Source organism: Oenanthe melanoleuca, chromosome 4 (genome assembly GCF_029582105.1).
Source record: "Oenanthe melanoleuca isolate GR-GAL-2019-014 chromosome 4, OMel1.0, whole genome shotgun sequence".
In the NCBI taxonomy this organism is placed as follows: domain Eukaryota; kingdom Metazoa; phylum Chordata; class Aves; order Passeriformes; family Muscicapidae; genus Oenanthe; species Oenanthe melanoleuca.
Window position 1 is genome coordinate 47,323,505 of NC_079337.1, and position 20,346 is coordinate 47,343,850.

At 38.8% G+C, this 20,346-nt stretch overlaps 1 protein-coding gene across 10 annotated transcripts in view; it reads left to right on the forward strand.

Annotated features, from left to right (window-relative positions):
- APBB2 (amyloid beta precursor protein binding family B member 2) overlaps positions 1-20,346 on the forward strand; it is a 157,493-nt gene that overhangs the window by 50,961 nt on the left and 86,186 nt on the right. For 4 of the 10 annotated variants that reach the window (XM_056489499.1, XM_056489506.1, XM_056489500.1 and 1 more), the window contains exons 2-3: positions 301-375; positions 9,505-9,614. In XM_056489499.1, the coding sequence (XP_056345474.1) occupies positions 9,569-9,614 (46 nt within the window). In that variant the 5' untranslated portion in view covers positions 301-375; positions 9,505-9,568. Of the gene's footprint in view, positions 1-300; positions 376-9,504; positions 9,615-10,170; positions 10,363-19,229; positions 19,299-20,346 lie in introns of those variants that run through there. The other 6 variants (XM_056489503.1, XM_056489508.1, XM_056489505.1 and 3 more) reach the window with 3 other exon arrangements.

Sequence of the window (20,346 nt, forward strand, 5' to 3'; positions counted from 1 at the left end):
AAGATCCCTGAACTGTGACACGTGGACCCTCTGTTCTGCTTCTTGTTCTCCTGTGTGGCTGTTGTTGAATGTGGATGGCTTTAAGGATGTAAACTGAAGGTGGCTGCTTGGGTTGCTCAGTCATTTGTCAGTGCTCCTCTGACTCCAGGCTCCTGCTGCCTTGTGGCTCCCACTGGCACAGAGGGCGGCTGTGCGGTTTTCTTCTGGTATCCTGCACCTATCCTGCAAGCTCAGTAGTTTTCATTATTCCCCTCTTGACTCTTCATAAATTAAAATGTATGGTTTGGTTTTGTTTTGCAGCTTGCCTGGTTTCTGCAGCGACCTGAGGAGGTGCTGGTGCTCTTGGACAGGCTTTCCACCAAGGAGCTGGGAAGTGTAAGTGACTTGCTCCATGTCTGGGGATCCTCTAGGGTGGGAGCACTCTTTCTGAGCCTTTCATGTCTCCCATCTTAAACACTGAAATTTCAGCACAGAGACTGGAGATACCTGTATTTCTATGCAGTACTTAGGTTGTTTCATGATTTTCATGAATAGTGTCCAGTTCTTCTAGTACTGCAGCAAGAGTTCTTGGTTTATCCATTTTTGCAGATTAGCTGTTCTGTGACTTGCTCTGCCATCTCACGTGAGAAAAAGCTGTACACAGCAGAGATGTGTCACAGTAGTGCTGTTCCTCTGTGGTGTTATGTTACTGTTAATGCAGACACCTCTGCTGGATATCAGTGCTCTGTGCAACACAGAAGTGCATCTCCTGTGATGTATCCAGATGGTTCTCTGTGGGTTTTGGATGGAAGGGAGGCCCACAGCCCCAGAGCTTTGTGACTCCAACTGAGGCTGTGGATATGAAGAGATTATCTGGTGTCATGCCCCACAGCAGCATCTGATGCCATGGCTTTCCCTTCCTTCTCACATGAATTTACCAGGCTGGAGATTTATTTCCCAGTACCTGGCAAGCCAACAGGGTTTCTCATCTTCTGAAATAAGGTATGTGAGAAGTCTGGAATTGTCTGCCCATGAAACAAGTGCTGTTAGCTGGAAGACTTTGGCTAAGTGTGTATCTTTGTGCTATAGAAGTAGTTGTACTGGCAGAGCCCTGTGGAGACACTGCCCTGATTGCTGATAGAGGCAGGAAGTTTTTTCATCAGTATTGCCTTTCCACTCTTCTGAAATGCAGCAGCACTTTTCTGGGCTTTTGTTGATGTGATCCTTACAAGGGTGTTACTTAGTACAGCCCTAATGGATGGAGGTGACCTGGCAGAGCTTTCAGCTCATGCCAGCCTTGTCAGCCCTGAGCAAATCTTACACATGCCTGAAGTTCTTGCTTTACTTGTGGGATGCACAGCTGCAAACTCTTATCCTGTTGGTTTCTTCTTTAGCTGGTTAGTTAATATGCAGAGATAGGATAAGTGCTAGTACCTCAACATTGATTTAGAAAATGGTTTTTTATGGTGCATATTACTTTTCCTAGAGAATTTTCTTACTTCTCACTCTGAAGAATTTCAGAGTTCTTTATGATTTTGGGTGGTTTTTTTTATTGTTTTGTTTTTCTGCCCCTACATAAAGCTACACTCCAGTGACATATTTCTTATTAAATTAGTCTTTGTGCAGACAGAATGATGCCAGCAAGAGCTAGTGTCATGCTTGTGTTTAGTTATGTGAGATGGGAATGTTTTAGCCAGTCCAGTAAAGACATCTGTTAAGGGCTTCTGGAAGGATTCAGGGTTAGTCATGGTCTTCATGGTTTTCATGCATATTAATCAAGCAGACTCAGCAGTCTGTAATACACAGGAGGCTGGGCTAAAATGCAACTTGTCTTCCCAGGTTGTTGTTCTTTAGTGTCCATAACTACTAGACAGAGCCTCAACTCTTACATGAGAATGGAGCAGTATTCCTCTAAAACATAGAGTTGCCATGCAAGTTATTAATCAGCACCAGCCATCAGAAGTCTCTGTTATGTTATCATCACTTAAAATCAGAACCATAGAATGATTAGGACTGGAAAAAAACCCTGCTTATTTGTGGAAGATTTATGTTATTCACAAAACCAGGCTAATTTTCTCATGCTTGGTTTTGTTAGTAATAGGTTGAGAAGGAAACCCTGGGGGAAATTCTCCATTTGCAGTAGGCAAAGCCTGTGCTTCTGCTCCAGTGCTACTGTCATTCATCTTTGCTTTTGCCACTGGTAACAGAAGAAGTGGTACTGGGCAGTGTAAGACATGGTTCATCCTTTTGCCATTACCTTAGTATATGATACTATAGGACACAGCTCTTGCTGTGTGAGGGAAGAGGGTGTTGTGGAGAGGAGACACCTAAAAAGAAACAATTGAATCATAGCTGATTTATTATCTTGAGGTGATGTTGTCTCCATACTCATCTTATTTGTCAAAAAATAGGGAAAGATACCATGAGGTAGAAATTATCAGTATTTTAGAAAGTATTAAATAGATTGCTTTTAAAATGGAAGTGTACAATATTTAATGTGATTATTTATGGCTGAGTTAGGATTAGGAAGCATGAGCAACAACATGAAACTCTTCTGATTATTCTGACAGATGTTTGAATATTTAAGTTTTTTCTTAAGAATAAGCTCTCCCATCAAGAAAGACTTTTATGTGATAACTGCAGATAATGAACCATGTGTTGACGTGTGAATCAGTTTTGGGGTTTTTTTTCGAATGCTGGGAATCCTTTTCACTCCATAGTCTTCAGGTGAACATGGCACGTTGCATCTCAGCTTAGGAAAAGTTTATGCTGTTTTTTGGCAGTTGTCAATACAGAATGGGTGGTGAAGGAAGAAGGTACCCAGGAATATGCTTACATCATTAGCTTTGCAGAAAGTATCAAAGAGCTCTAACAAGAGTTTGTCTCACTACAAGTCTTCTATTTATGCAAGAGATTTGGGTGACTGACATTAATATAAAACTGGATTGAGTTGTAGGGTGGATCATGTAATTTAACATCCAAAAAAGCTGTCCATATCTCAGTATGCTGCACATGGGTTTCAAATACTTTTTCACTTAAATAAAGCTACAAATCCTCCATAATAGGGTCGATCTGTCTCTTGTCTTTGGAGGGCTTAGAGAGAGAACTTGTAGCGCTTCGCACTAGTTAACTGAGAGCTGGCAAATGCAGAAATTACAACATTTTTCTGTAGAATCTGGTTCTGCTTTGTCTCAGTTTCCAATTTTTGCAACCATTCTTGAACAGGCAGCATTAATGCTGTTTTGATTCGTACAAGGTACAAGGAAGAAGAAAGTGGAGAGTAGTGGTGAAATGCTACAACAGAAAATCTGGCTGTGCTTGGAAAGCTTCCCACAGAAAGCAAAAGCACAGTGGCATCTCTAACTTCAGAAGAAATAGTACCTTCTCATTTAGAAATACTGTTTTTGCCAGATAGCCAGCTTTGAAAAATATTTTTCATGGATCTTGGTGTAATGAGGTTCAGAATGTATGTCTGAAATTCTGCCCTCTTGGTTCAGGCTTTAAAGGGAGATCTGTGTTACCTACTGACGATTGCTTTGATTGTGTAATGCCTTTGCACTCCCACAGCTCCTTAGCTTGCCAGGCTTCCTTCTGGCACACAGCCCAACCTGCTGCAGCCCCAGAGGCTCAGAGTACTGCAGTTCTTCTTTTTGATGTGCAACATTACTTCTAACTTAATAAATCCTTACCAATGAGCAAGTAAAATTGAGATCATTAACTGATACCAGTTCAGATAGCTGCACTGAGTGAATGAGGTGAACTGTATTTTTAACAAACTTGCAAGTGCTATAGACAGTGCTTTTCTTTGAGATAAAATATATATGGGCTTATGTGTGTACAGAATGCCCTGATGTTTGTTGTTACTGTTTAGTGAACAAAATCTGCATTAAGATAATGTAGAATAAATATAAAGGGCATGTGTACTTTACTGAGAAATTATGTATTATTTGTGCAGGAGGCTATGGTCAGGGCTCTGTGAATGTCTTGAATTCAGCTTGCTCTGTGTGATCTGGTTGCAGAAGTACTGAAATGCTAAATTTCAGAAAAACATGTTTTTGATGAGTTATGGTCTGTATGATAAATTCTTAAACAGTAGGAATTCTGTTTAAGTGATTAACAGTGATGATGTCCTCCAGAACAGAGTGGGAAATAATATCATCCATCTCCCCAAATGGTATATGGGAACCTCAGCTAAGCAAGTGGGTGGCACAGTACCTGGAAAGGATGACCAAATAAAAGAAAAGCCCTCATGAAAGACTTCTAAATAATGGAGAAGAGGGAAAGCATCCAAATCAAAACTTGTTAGGAGAGAAATTAGAAGCACAAAGGCAGCCAGAAAATATACAGGACAGAGAAATGCAAGCAAGAATGTCCGCATGCCGCAAGAATTTGAGTATTGAGAATTTGTTGGGAGGAGAAATTATGGAGTTGCCAGACTTTTTGGGCAGGACAGGAGTTTCCAGATATCTGAGCATGTCAGGTCCAAGTGTGGTAAAACCACAGAAAATGCAGCAGGGCTGGAGTGCAGGCAGGACATCCTCTTGTCTGTGGGATTGCCTTTGTCTTTCTGGTTCCCGGAAAACTTTAATCCTGTGCCAGCAAGTAGAGATGATGGGGAGTGAGTTGTTTGGAAAGCAGGGTGGCTCTCTGCCTCTCAGCAAAGGTGGGTGGAGGGGACAGCATAACCTCCTTGATGTGAGCACTGCCAGACAAAACTGGAAGGATGGATAAGATCTCTTAGGTAAAAGAGGACTTGGGAAAAAAAACCTTCCTGAAATGAAAATACGTATTCTTAAAAACTGGTGGTAGTTGTTAGACAAAATTAATGTTTAGGAATTGTTGATGAGCTCCAAAAAGGTCAAACATGCAATGATTCAAGAGATGTGGCTGGTAGACAGCATTGTGCTTTCTCCAAGAGGCAGTTTGACTTGAGAAATCCATGTCCAGTGGCTGTTCCCAGTACGGAAAATGAAAGTGATATCTCTGTAGGTATCTCCAGAAATCAGCAGCTCAACTTCCTAATGGCCTGGCTGGTACTTGGCTTACTTGTTTGAATTGTGTTTTGCTATTGTTGTCCAACAAGTGATGGTGCCAGCCACTACTCTGAATGCAAGCAAAGTGAAAAACAGTAAGTTTGCATTATATATGCAAATACATACACTAAATTTGTGTGTGTAATCAATTGTGATTTCTTAAAATGAGCCATCCACCAGTCTTATAGACTGATTTTTAATTTTTCTCCCCCCTAGATTAGCCTCTTTGCTGTAATGGATCTGTTTTGTATAGGACCTGTGGCCTGTATGTTCTTTTAAAACAATGCACAGCATTCCTCTTACCCCTTCCTTAGCAAATCTATTTCCTTGTATTCAAAGACTTGGAAGGTAGGATTGGGTTGTTTGTCAGAATATCACACAAGAGTGCTGGAGTGTGATTTCTTGAGTAGCTGTCCCCTGAGAAACATCATGCCATAACCTTTTCTTTCCCCACACTGTGTGCAGCTGTTCCTTGCAAGGTTGAGTGATGTAGTCAGTCACACTTGGATGACTTCTGTAGCTAATTTGCAGTCATCTCCTTTTTTCATACCCTTTTTCTTGGGTATGTACGGGTGGGTTGTACAACAATCTGTGGTATGAGATTATAGCAGCCAATATGAATGTACCTATATTTATGTTTGAACACAAATGTTGCTTGTAGAGAACCAGGGAAGGTCAAGGAGTCAGCTGACCTCATGAGTAGCAGCCTGCGTGAAAAAATAAATTTGGGTGAAACACGACGTAGCTTTAATGGCCAATAATAGCATGGAGGTTGGACTATGAGTTGTTTGTTCTGAAACAAAAGGGAATTAGTTCAAACAAACTGGATTCTGTGTGCCAGCTGTATAGATAGAACTGCTTTGACTCACTCACTGGAAAACAACAAGTCACAAAGACTACCAGAATTTAGTTTGTTTTTTGGGGTTCTTTTCTTGTAGTATCAAAACATGAATACAAGTAAAATGAAACTTTTATGTAGCAATCATAAAACTTGAGAAATGTGGAAGAGTTGCAAGAAAAGCTCTGTAAAGAAAATGGCTTAGGAAGATGGCAGTCTCAGTTGAAAGTCATGGCATCTTTCCAAGATGAGGTATGTCCTCATCATGTGTGATGATGAGTAGCTGGTAGCTCCTAAAAGGAACTTGGCCTGAGGTACAGTGCTTTCAGGTGCTCCCTGGGTAGCAGGCATGCAGTGCTAGTGCTCAGGTTTTGTTTCCATGCTTGTCTGTAACTCTGCAGCATGGGGTTGGCCACCTGAAAGGAATCAGGGAAGATAATCAGGAAAGGACAAAAAAAAAAATCAGGCAGAGCTATATCAAATTATTTCTTGAAGAGAAGTCATAAGACTATACGTACATTTGTGTCTAGTAGCTGTAAAACATGTAGTTTTAAATTGAACTATAAAGATGGGAAAATCACTATAAAACATTTTTAAAACAATTTTGCAGTATAATAATAAGAAAAAAAACCAAAGCAAAAAACCCCACAGATAGCTGTTAAGAATGACAATTGTTACAAAACAAATGTGAACCAACAGGTTAGAAACTAATATGAAGACTTGAACTGATTTATCAGGTACATTCAGATTTAACTCAGGTTTATGTGGAGTTGTGGATATCTAAGTTGTGTACAGTTAGAAATAAAACCAAATCCAAACCTGTACATGCATTATACATGGATCTTTCAAAAGCAACATTTGAGAACTTCCATTTTGTTTATCAATCTCATGGATGTATATGGAAAACAATAATATAATAATAAGGGCTAGTTTTCAGATGCTTTAGCTGTGAGATTTGGGTACCAACAAGGTTGGTCACATTTCTGTAAGAGCTCCCTGAGCTTGCTGAAGAGCAGAAATCCCCCCAGGGTGCACCTCCATGAGTGGATGTGTTTAAAGAAAGGGGAGGTTGCTTTGGCTAGTCTGGTCACAATTCAAAGACAGTTCTTAAGGAAAATCTAAACTAAATCAACAAATAACAACACAAAAATTCCAAAACAATACCCAAGCAGTATCTTCATTTGCCTTGATCTGGGTATGTCCTTGCTGGTACATACAACCCAATATCACTATTATTTTGCAGAGCAGTTTAACTTCACATACTGTGTGACACTTGCTTCTTAATTGACTTTTGATAGTTGGCTTTAATCCACCTTGTAACTCTTTGAAGTTCACATTTTATGCAGTAGTTGATGAGACCTTTGCTGTAATGATAATCTATGTTGTCTTTTCCCCTAAGATTTATGGCATTTTAAAATGTGATATTTAAAAATGGTCATACCTTTGGGTCCTGACCTCTACAAAGAGTGATTTGCTCTCAGAGTGGACACACTACCTTAGGAGAATCATAGTGTATTTACTTCAGCTATTTGAGAGCATGATTTTAAGATTTTGGGGTCTTCATTTTTATTTGTTAGGACTTTTTCTTAGGGTATGGTGCAGAAAGCCCCTGTTAATACTGTGGTGCTAGATAGGGAAGAAATAGTCTGTCTCAAATTTAGCTATTTAATATGATTTAGTGAGATTGCTTTGGGAAAATGTATACCTTTTAGAAAGACAACCATGCATTGATGAATAAACTTGCAACTCCATACATACTGATCAAACTTTTTCACAAGGTATGGAAAAGAAATACTGTCTTCTGGTTGCAGTCTGTTTTCCCCTCTTTTTTTTTTTTTTTTTTCTAATCCTTGCACAGTTAAAGATTGTTCTGTTGTATTTTTTTATGAATTATGAATTTGGTCTGTGTGGGGTGAAGAGAGACAATTTTTTTTCAACTAATAAATATGTATTTTTTGTTATATTCCTATAGAACTGGAAAGGGGAAGCAGCCATCTGCAAGTTTTTTCCTTGCACACCTTTACAATGTGTTGAGCTATTAGGCCACCAAAAAAACTTGTAAAAGTCTGTTTGACCCATAGCAAGGAGTTGTCCCATATTGTCCTGCAAAAGAAATGTAGGGATTTTTGAATGAATGTTAATTTTAGTGCATACCACTCACTTTTCTCCTTAACAGACAGAATTTTTTTAGTGGCAAGAAAGTACAGTCTTATTGATTGACTGAACTTTCCCCACTGAGGGGAGTTGAACAGGACATGCTTTGTCAGCACTTATTTGGAAAACAATGGAGATCTTTACCTGATGTTTGGACTGCCAGGCATTCAGCCTTATAGGTGTCTATTTCAGAAATAACCTACAAAGGCTGTGTAGCAATGTTATGCAATTGCATTTAAAGTCATTTTAAGCTCAGGCTACCATGGTCCCATTCTTTCCACTTGCTCTCATTAGCTACCAATACTTACTTGTGCAACCACCATGAGCCATTTCAGGAGCCTAATCTGACTGAAAATACGTCTGTATATGGAGTTTTCAGCTGTGCTGGCTCCCAGACTGGCTCACCAGAGAATTGCATGGATGCCAGTATATATAAAAGACTTATCTAATTCAGGAATAAGCTAACATTGTGTTCAGTAAGGGAACTGACATGCCTGAAGATTTGGGGAGATCTCACATTTTCAGTTCAGTGCTCTTTTGTCTATGTCCTGATATTTCTCTTTATTTCCTGGATAGAACAAGCTTGTGCTTGTAGCTGCAGCCTGAGACATTAAATATCCTTGATGAATAAGGAAAAACACTCCTCAGAATTTGCTGCTTTTCCTGGTGTTTCCAGCAAGGGAGTAAATTAAATAAGAGGGAATGTATCTTAACAAATGATGTAGTTAACATTCAGTATATGTTGCTAGACATTTGGGAATATGAAGGCTACTCAGGTAAACTAAGAAAAAGGTAAAGATGAAAAGCAACTGCAAGTCATATTTTGGTACAAAATCCCACACCAAAGAAAAAAACAATGGGACTTGATTTTAGACTAAAACATTTTATACTAGTAATTTGACAGCTTCTGTAGCATTTAAATTTGAATTTGTTATTCCAAACTGACTGTAAGATGTGCCATGCAATTTTTTGTTTGCTTAGGGTTTTCATAGTGCAAGAAAATTGATACTTGATTAATTACCTACATTCCTGTAAAGACACTGCTGGATAGAACAGAACAGAACAAAGCAGTCAGTGTTATGTAGCATGGATAAGTTTTGCTTTTACAGTAAACAGTTCATAAATGATTGCTTAATGATTGCTTCACAAAATTTAAGACAAACAGTGTTTTTAAATCTCACCTACTAGCTATCTCAATTAAAAGCCAATAGCTAGTTCTTTCTTGCAGTGTTTATTGTTCTCTGTTATGGGCCAAAAGAAGCTACTGTATGACCTGAGATTTCTTTGTGTCTCAAAATTTATGTGAGCTTATTAATGGAGGCCAACCACCAATAATAAATTTGTGTTGCATGTATAGCACAACAGTTCATCTCCTCTGACATGGTGACTGAATAATTTATAGATGCAGTTATCCTGGAATTTGTAGGGGTCATTAGCATTTTAATGAAAAAGATACAGCTGTTGTACTAAATCTTCCCTTTTTTTTTTCTTCTCCCTCAGTTAAGAGTTTCGATCTGTGCTCTGGAAGCAGCTGACAGCGTGTGGTAATGTGCTGACTGGCACTATGGGCAGGCGGTACCCAGGGGCTCACTATCGGCCAAGCAGCTCATGTATGTATGCAACTGGTCTCACTTATTTGTTGCTTTATTACTTTGGAAGGCTGCTAAGCCTATAAATTTTGAAATGGTGTTTATAAAGAATGCTGACATATTTTAATCGATGCCAGCCCTTCTGTGTGTGTACCCAAATGGTAAGTATATGGTTTATGTTTAAACTGCAAAGGTGCTTTCTAGAACTTTAAAAAGTGGCTTGCCATGTGACTTGACCAGATCTACTACAGTGTGCTGTGGTTTGTGTTCAAGGTCTCCAGCTTCATTTATTATAGAGTTCTAAGGTTAGCTGTTATTCCTCTTCCCATCCCTCTCAAGCTTTTAATGCCAGATACCTTCAAATTAACAGGCTACTTGAGATCAAGCTAAAATGTCACTGTGCACTAGAGCTTCAATTGCTTACAACTGCAGCTGTCATCTCTAGTTCAGATTATTTATATTCTTGAGTTCAATATTATTCACGTTGTTTCTTTCCTCTGAATTGTACCATGCTGGACTGCATTACATCATCTCTTACTGATGACAGGTTTGTCTTCTGTAGAAGTGCAAAAAGAGTGCCCCTAGAATTTATCACCTCAATCCTTCCATCAGCCACCACACTGCACTGGTTCCACCAGAGCAGACCATGGGAAGTGAGCTGATGTGACCTCCCTGGAGAGCTGTGGGGTAGCATCCCCACCTCCAAAAATGTGCTGCTGGTCCTTGTGCACTTTCTGTTGATCTCTCAGGCTACTGAGGCGAAGTTGTGGTAGGTTAATTTTTGTATTCACTCTTCCTTCTGCTGTAGCAAAAGAACATGATCCCACAAGGTTTTTCTTGGCATAAAAGCCAGCTTGATAAGCTCTCACTTCTGTAACATTCTTTCTGATACTTAAAAGACTTCTTTAAAACCCCAAACCACTTCAGGCATCTGGCTCCACACGTACTTGTGTTGGCTGATTCGGGTGATAAACTGCAGTGATAGCTGACAGCTATGGCAGGACAGGAACTTCTGTGGTGGCTTTGCCACTGGACATGAGCAACTGCATGGTGAGATCCTGGATTTAGAACTAACTTTTGGGGTTTTTCCTAACCACATCTCTAATCCTAGGAAGTAGTAAAGCATGGTTGCTTTCTGCTGCAAACTAATCATAGATATCATAAAGATATGCATTAAAATGGTGCATTAGAGTCAGCCTAGATACTGAGCCCAAAGACTTGAGGGATATTGTCTATACCACAGTGGAGGAAATAAATGGTTGTTACAGTTTTGACAGATCTTTGGTGGTCAGATGGTGAAGTACTGAGTTGGACTGATCTGTTTGAATCAGTTGACATTAATTCTAGGCACTAGCTTTTGAAGATGACCTCTCAGTGTAAGCCAGACATGATACTCATGTCTGGGCTTGAAGCTCAGTGATTTAAGATGTTCTACTGTACAAGTATCTGATCAAATCCACTCCTGCTTAGAGGGAACAAGTAATAGGCATTAGATTCTTACCAGAAGAGCCTGAAATGCTTTTCCTATTGTCTAATTGAACAGTTTTAGCCATGAAGAAGTAGAATTGTTTACTTGGGGAAAGGTTGAGGCTCCCATGATCTGCCAGGGCCAAAACTTGAGTCAGAATCGATTGGCACCAGAACTCCCTCAGTTTGAGGACAGAGATATCAAAACACCTACTTCATGACTGCTTTGTGCTTTTATTAAGCTAAGTTTTCCCTTTCCTTAACCTGTCAGGGTTTCTAAGCCAGGAAACTTTCTTTGTTTTTTTGGTTTTGTTACTGTATGATTTGTGCAGCTGCCTGGTGCTTAACATAACATGTTTTGGACATCCAGCAATAATAGTATTGAAATTACCCAGTATTTGGGAAATGTGGATCATAATGAAATCTCTGATAACAGATTAGATCTTGATGGAAGTGCTGGTAAAACACATGATTTTGCTTTTGTGTTCTTTGCATAAATAACAATTGCACCATCTCAGCTATTGTGTTTCATGTTCACAGTTGGATTGGTGCAGCCTTCAGCTTTAATCTCTGACTTTATCTTCTGTCTGTACATATACCTATACCTAAATAAACTTGTGAAGGGAAGAGTTTGGTGTGTGTGGAGTATAGCAGCTGTGTTGCCTCTTAGGTGATAAGGTAACATTTCATCCATTTATGGCATTGACTGTTTAGTTGAAGGATTTCATAAATTTATTGGATAGAATAGTGTGTGGTCTTATGAGAAGAACAAAAGGTTTTATAGTTGTGGAAACACATAACAGTTTAAATAGAAAATGGCTTATTTGGAGCCCAATGCTAGGAAATATATTTCTATCTATACAGGCACTGAAGGTATGAAAAACAGCAAAGTGTTTAAATTGTAAAATGGAGAGCTGTGAATTTAACAGGTGCCTGCTGGCTTAGACTTCTAAAAAGTGTAATTAGAGAGCAATGATCTCCCTTGATTATTGTCAGCAAGCAAAACAGGCGTATCCCTGGCATTATCTAATGCTTCTTGTGCTGACTGAACACTCCCTCATGTGCTGTTTTGTTGGGTTTTCTTTCTTTCCTGTATTTTCCTTGTGAAAACATACAGAAGGATGTACAGTCTCCACCTACTGAGAAGCTAGGTTTTCTAAAGAGACTTCTTTCATTAATTTCTCCTGAGCTTTTTTATTTATATTTTTCTAATACTTGCTCACAAACTTTACTTTTCTGCATTGGCTGCAGCAGCTCTTGTGAAAATATGGTTCTGTTTGTGATGTTTAGGTAGCCTCAAATTTTCTATAATACTAAAATTTTTTTTTGGTGCACAAAGAGTTTTGTTTGTCTGGAAAAAAACTTATTTAAATGGTTTGTCCATGCATATCATGTCCACAGCATAACAGCTCATTTATTTTAGTTAGTTGTAGTCTTTGGCATGACATTGAAACCTGACCAAGTGTTTTGAAGTGCCTTCCTGCTGGCATTCAATGCTCACGAAGGGCTTAAACAGCAGCAGTAGCAGCAACAATAATAACAGTAATAATAATAAAAATAAAAAATGCAGAGTTTTGTGAGACTGCTTTCAATAAAAAAAGCCCACTTTTTCAGAGGACATTGGAAGTGAGAAAGTAGGGAAATATGTGGGTGGTAGTTTTCTGCACTTGCTGACCTCTGGGGTGTGTAGGGGTGGAGGCTCAGTCCTGCAATGGTACATCAGCTTTCACTGGGAGGAAGGGTCCTGCTTGCACCTGGAACTCCAAGACAGCCCTTGCTGACCACAGGCAGTGGTGCCACATGTCCCACTTTTAACTCATCCTCTTGATTTGTGGCAGGTAGAGGTAGATTTCTGGATTTTTTACTTACTCGTGACTCAGACTAAGGTCCATATGGAATGATTTTTTAAATGTGATTTTGCAGTATAATTATTAGAGCTGCTCAGGTTTTATTTTAGAAACTTCTGCTGGAGGGTGATTTTTTTTGTCCCAAGCAAGCTTTTTTTTGGGAAATGCCATTTTTCTGAAGCATTCATAAATCAAGGATGACAATGAAAGGAAATATTCCTCATGAAATGGCACTCCCCTGGACTGCAGATGGGAGAGGTTTGAGTCTTGGTTCTTCATGATCATCTGCTTCATGATAAAGCTGCTCTTATAAAGAATTCAAAGTGCTTGAGGGCAGAGAGAGCAGGGTTGATTTTGTAAACTTGGGGTTTGATTTCCCTTGAGGAACACTCAAATTTCTGCTCTGCCTCTTGTCTGTGCAGCTTCCCAAGCCCAGTTGTGCCTTTCTTTGCACTGAGCTTGCAAGGTAGCTGTTGTTTCATGAAACTGCGTGAAAATCTTCATTTCACTGAAGTGAGATAAAGAAACAAATGTGAGAATGGTGACATTATAAATAAGAGCAAATCCCTGAATGTACCCCAAACTTCCAGTCTTGCAGCCAATGCTGATAATTACATTGCTATCATTAGGACATTATCATTATCAACTCATTAGAAGATGAGTTGGTATGAAAGTATATCATGGTGTGGCTCCTGTAGGCTTGGAGCTGCTCCTAGAATAGCAGTTTACTGACCCAAAGTGGCACCTAACCCCAAGGAGGAGGAGTGTATGCACTGTGTAACTCTTGGTATAAGCATCATAAAATCCTGCCCTGTATCTCCTGACCTTTTCTTTCCAGGCAAAGACATATTGGTGTAAATGAGATTTCAGCTTTACCACTGCTTGGGCAGGTGACACTTTTCTGTCAAGTTTCTTCAAGAGCTCCACATAATAGCTGAGGAAAAGGCAGGAATACAGATGGACTGGAAATTTCAGAAGTTGTTAAAGTCTCTCTGATTTCTGCCTTTCCTAGGAAGCTGTGTGGAGACTGGCATAAGGACTTCATCTTCCTCTTTAGTGATCCTGGTGAAGCTCTAAAGCATGTGCTTATGTTGGCAGATAGGAGCTGACTCGGAGCCCACAGATGAGAAGCTTTCTTTAGGGGCTGTGTACTGCTCCAAATGCTTATTGTCACTTTTTCATTTGTTTCTTAGCATAATTAAATAGTAGCCCTATCTCAGGACCCTGACAGGTCAATTCCTTCTTCACAGTGGAGTCAGAGATAGAAGCTGAAGGTTTCCTTGTAATTCCACTTAAGGTTGCATATGTTCATGGAGAACCACCATGATATCAGATTTACATTATGTGTTTGTCCCCTTTCACAGAAACTCTAGTTCCTTTGGTATTTTATGCCTTGTGGAGATCTATGAGTTTGTAGATAAGAAAGAAGAACAGAAAATTTTGGCTAGCATGTCAAGAACTCAAGATTCCATCTTGCAGTTCAGGCCAGTAATACCAGTAGTTTGTTATTTTCCACTTGTTTAATGTCTTCTACAGCCAAGTTTGTTGAAACTGAATCTGCTTTCAGCCACACTTCAGTGTAATTAATATAAATGCCAGTAAGTGCAGTTGCTCTTCTGTTAAGTTCTCCTTCCACTTTATTATGGATTGATCTGTTTAGTTTATGGGGACCATAAAGGAAATATGATAGTTTGATTTCATTTACGAGCACGTGGTTTGTTTTTTATGTGAGCACTATGGGCAGAGCCTTCTTAGGGAGCTCCACTGGCTGCATCAGGCCAGGATTCAAGTCATTGCTGTATTCCAGTACCATAATGACTCTGGGAGAGTTACTTTAGGGTATGGCTCTTTTAGTCATGCCTTGGCATTCTGTCAGCTTAAGCAGTACTGCAACATTTGGTTTACAAGCTGTTGTATGTTGTGAAATATTTCTGATTTGTCCCAATGAAGTTTGATTGAAAACAACACATAACTTTGCAGGGAACTTCCAGCCTTACTGAGATGTATGTCTTTGTGTGATGAGCTTTATTTTAGTTCAGCCTTTGATGGAAAAGCAGACTGGAAATGTAAAGACCTTTTTTGGTTTGATGTATCCTGAGCTCTGTTCCTTTACTGGAGGCAAGGAATATATGGGTGGGACATGTGAGTCTGATTTTCAGGCAGTTTCACAGATGTAGTTAAAAGTGCACATATATACTAACCTTACTTAGGTGAGATGCAGAATGTTTTTAATGTACATGGAACACAAACAATGTTTTCAACATGCAAAATCTTAATTTGCTTTTCTTTAGAGCCCTGATAGTCTCATTGTACAAAAAAAGCTGGCACTATACTGCTCTTTCCTGTGTCTGAGACTTGGGTTTTTTATTTTTATTCACTGGTCTCAACTTACTGTTAGCAATTTAAAATTATTTGTAAACACTTAGGAATTAATGAAATTAGCTGTTTTCTTTATATTGATACTTTTGATAGACACATACTTTTATTCTTTATTTCCATATGGAGTTGCAGAGAGTCGACTGAAGGATTATTTTCCGTTTTTTTAATTTTCAAATGTTCATCTCTAGAGCCGAATTTGATACTAGGTACAACTTTACAGTAAAGAGAAAACAATTTTTGCTGTAGAATGCTCTTTCACATGCTTTTTAAGATTGCAACTCTGAGGCAGTAAAAATAGGTGGCTCAAAACTATTGCTACCAGTCTGGGTTATCTGAGGATAAAACCATTTCTGGATAACCTTGTTTGATAAAAGTTTAATGTATAACTAGCCATAAATTTGTAATATGTGCTTCAGAGGGCAGATGAAGTTATGGCAGGTAAAATAATGATGCCAGGCCATCAGAAGTTTAAAATAAATTAGTTTAAAAAGGGAAACTGGAATGTCTTTATGTATGTGCATGCAGTTAGTTGTTCTTGGAGAAGCAGATTGTGCTCAGGAGTGTGCAGCCTTGTTTCTAGGCTTTGCAGGAACAGGGAATGTTTGCGAGCTGCAAATAGCAGGGCCACAGACAAGGTGTGTGGGAAGTGGTTACTGATAATCATCTGTTTAATTTATTTTTTTTTCCCAGCACAGCATCTGTGCTGGAACTTTAACCATTCTACCTGACAGGGTCTCAGTTAACATTCTGCCTACTTCTCTTACTAGTGCTGTGACCTGTGCTTAATGTCTTTCCTGCTTTTGGTGCCTCTGTCACCTGATCAAGGAGCTTGGGATTGGTCCAGTGCTGTTTCAGACAGCTGGAAAGCTGGTCCTGGATCTTGTGGGTTTCCTTAAGCCTGTTAAGCAATCAATCATCTTTTGAGTGGCTCTGTTTCCTGATTTAGGAGCTGACAAATGATCCAAGTCAACTTTATGTGGGTCTGAAAAATCCCTGGTTTGAAATCAGTCTGAATCAGTCAAAGTAATTTTATGTGCCAAATCTGTGGCCCTTGGTTCCTTTCTAATGCTCCATCAAGCATATGGGTAGGCTGCCTGTCTTACAAAACATCTTGGTTACATTTTTTCACTGAGACAGCTTACCCTAACTTTCTGTTTCTTATGACATTTTGCTTTTGTTTTGGTATTTCTGATCAGCTTCGATTACACATTGTTTACCTTCAGACTTGGAAGAGTTATTTTTGGATGGCACTTGAGATTGAAGCTGGAGAATATAGAAGTCCTACTTGCTTTATTAGTCATCTCAATTGCAGAAATTCAGGTTACATTTTCTGAGTTTGTGTTTCTGTTTAAGGGAGAGTGACATTTATGCTTGTACCCTGTATTAGCACTTAGGTTAAAAGGAGGGATATTTGTAAATTAGCAAATAAATCTGAGGCACAGTCTTTATTGTAGAGATTGAGTAATTTATACGACAATTAAGAAAGTGGGATGTTAGGGCTCAGTTTAATTTAAATGGGATTATAAAAAATTTCAGCCATTCACTTAGCAAATGTCACCGTGAACATATAGATCCAATGACAGAAGGTCTTGTTATCTGTGCTCACAAGTAGCCAGCATATAAAACATACTCCATCTTCTTGCTGTGACAACACTAGTTTTGCCCAGCAGGCTGTTCCATTCTACACATGGGGGGAAATCTAATTAAAGGGAGAAAATTGAATTTGGAAAAGACTTAGCATGCCATCTTATTTTTTTTCCCCTCACTAAATGGAGATTAGTTGTTATGGCATGTCACGGTTATACCTTATATAAATAAAAGAATTGCTCTTTATTTCTTAATGTGGTTACTTAAGAAGACTGTAGTAGCACAGGATGACCCACATTCTCTGCAATATAAAGTTTCAGTCAGGTAGTCAAATATACACTGATTATTTAGATACATTTATCTTAATTTTAAAAAAGCACAAGAATAGTGGATTTAGCCAGTTTGGTTTTTTGTCAGTAATATTTTTCTTTTTTATTATTTTTCTTTTTTTCTTTGTATCTTTTAGGATCTGATTCTGAGAAGCATCTCATCTTGGAATTTTTTCTGGATGAGGGGTTTGACTGGCTTTGTGGGAAGGGGGAAGGAAAAAAGTGGTAAATGGGAAGGCATATTCAACTCATTGAGGATCTGAAGTTTTGTTTTTTTCCTCAATTGCACCACATAAAGACAGATCAGTTTTATGGATTCCCATTAATAAGAGCACCACTAGAACAGAAACAGCACTGCTGCTAGGCTGTTGCAGTTGGTTGGCAGCATGATTAGCTCTAAAAGGAGAAATGTCATTATTGTGGCAGCAGGGACTGGCAGGATGCCTCTTGGGGATGGAGGAGCCAGGACAGAAAAGCTGATTACCAGATGGTGATTTCAGTAGGACTAGGTGAAGCAGGAAATAGCTGGAAATGGGAGAAACTGCATTTAGCAATGAAGTTGAAGTGATTTTATTCTGATGTGAGGACAGATCCAGGGTGTAGTAGAGAGGGCAGCAGTGATTACCTGCTTGGCAAGAGTGTTGTATTTGATGATCTGGAGAGGCTCTTCCCACCCTCAGCAACTCAGAGATTTATGTGGAGTCCTCTGCAGATAGATTTGAGAGCACCATGTGTAAGGTGCTTGCAGCCTTGCTCCTTTCCTGCTTTTGCATTCCCCAAATTGCTCTGCCCACCATCATAATTCGCTTTCTTGGCTTTGCTGAGCTTTCTCTTTGCAGCTTCCAAGCTCATTCCAGCTAAGATGTCATTGCCAGAGGGAGCAGCAAGAAGAAAGGTGTAGCCTCTGATCTACAACAGCACTTCATTTGGATATTTTCTTTCCTTTTCTATTTCTATTCTGAAAGTGTTAGTTGTTGCCTGAAATTTGTGTAGATATCTAGGTCTATATTCTAGTCTCAATTCTGATTTCAGCTAATAATGTAAAACTGGAGTTTATTAGGATGCTTTTGGCTGACATCTGTTTACCTATTACCATTTAACTGGTCATAGTTTTAGAATCAGTTTTTAACATTGGAATTGTTAAACCTTTGAAGTGAAGGGAGTTAGCTGGTGTTGAACTGGAATCATTGTATAATGAAAGTGTTCTCTATAGCTGCCTAGACTTTAACTAAAGCTCAAGTGTATAAGACTTGTGGCTGTAGCCCCATGGCATAAAGTTTTCATTAAATGTTTTGTACTCAAGAGATATTCTTGCAGAAAGGTAATCTGCTTTATGGAAAGATTTGTTGGTTTGTTTATTTGTTTTCCTATGTTTCCTAGATGCAGTGACAAAAATTGTCATGAGTACCTTGTCTTTCACTGTGTGTGTCATTCATATCCCAACCAGACACTTTAAGGCAAAATGGTTTATTTATGAGAAAATGGCCAGGAAAAGGTCCCATACTCCATACTGGAATTTACTGCCTAGATTCCTTTTTGTGATTCCCTCCTGTGAGCTCACCCTGTGCTTCTGTATGAATATGCAGAGCACAGCTTCTTAGTTTCATATGCTAGATCTCATTCTGCAGTTTTGTTTTTTTTTTTGTGAACCTGCCTTACTGCTGTATTGTCTTTTCCCAGTGCTGCTGTGGTTTCCTGAGTAAGCTGTAATTGGGAAAAACCTCTTATTTTCCAATGCATATAAGTTTTTACTACTGTATGCTGAAAAATTGGAGAATATTTTTGAATTTGTGCTCCTAGTAAAGTTGTACATTAAAAAAAATATAATAGTTATTTTTACATGTTTGTGTTGCTGCAGACTAGCCTCTCCCATATTTTAGTGACTGTCAAATATCATTAAAAACTCAAAAGACCCTCACTGTGAGCTTTATTTAGAATGCTTAACATCTCTCAAGAGCTTCTAAAATGTGGTGTTTTTATTTTGTGTTTTCCTTTGGTTTTAATTCTTAAATGGTCCCTCTTTTCAGATTTCAAATTATAATCTATTTCCTGATGCATTGCTGACGCCCCGCGAGCCATGTCAGAAGTACTTCCAGGTCAGATGCCCTTTAAAAGATTCTGCTATGCAAATATGTGAAATTTTCCTCTTCTTCTTCTTCTTTCCAGGCACATATTTCACTTTTATTTTGCACTTACACATGAAAAAGAGAAAGCATTTCTTTTTTTTTTTATTTTAACTGTGCCTTTTTGAAGAAACTCTCTATTCAGCTTTTTTTAAACTTCCTGTAGACAATTTGATTAAAAAAAGTCATTAGATGGCAAAGACAATCTAATGCATGGTCAAGCACTATTCTTTGTTTGGCATTTTCTCTCTCTTCTAGCTCTGTAAGTTTTATGACAAGATTGAAAAACATCGATAAAAGCCATTCAAGTAGTAGTGTTATTTGTATTATTGTGGTCCTTAGAGAATTGGCACTACTCTGTGTTAAACACATTATAGTGGTAAAAGTATTTTAATCTATATCTGTAAGAATGTTAAAAATCTACAATTGAGGCTGGGAGTTATTTTAAAAATAAGCAAATTGAAACCCTTAATAAATTGCTATGACAGATCTTCTTCTGAGCTAAGTGCTGTCTTGAAGAACCAACAATTTAACTGTATTATTATTCCCAGCAATGTTCTAATGTTCTAATTGTTGTTAGCTTCTCACCAGAGTAGAATGTATTTTAGTGTAATACCGTAATTTTACTCACAATTTAGCAGTGCACCCCCACTTAAACTGAGATATATGTATCAACTATCAACTCAGTGATTCCTGGTCTGGTTGTCCATTTGTGTTTGCTTTTCAGCAGAAGGTAAAGAAATTGAAGATATGGTGCCCTGTGCCAGCAGCATGGTCCTTGCTGGTGGCCAGGCAGCACAAGGAGCTGTCTCAGAGGGGGATGCCTGTGGCAGCCCTGGATGCAGGAATAGGGTTCCTACATTTTACTGAAGTTTTTAATTGGAGAATTGGGAAAAGTGGTGTGTTTCAAGCATTGTTATGCTCTGTATATAGGAGGAGGGACAGGCTATTTCTCTTCCTTACACAGTTCTACTATGCGATCTTTCTTCAGTGCTCTCAGGCATTTCCTTGCATTCCAATT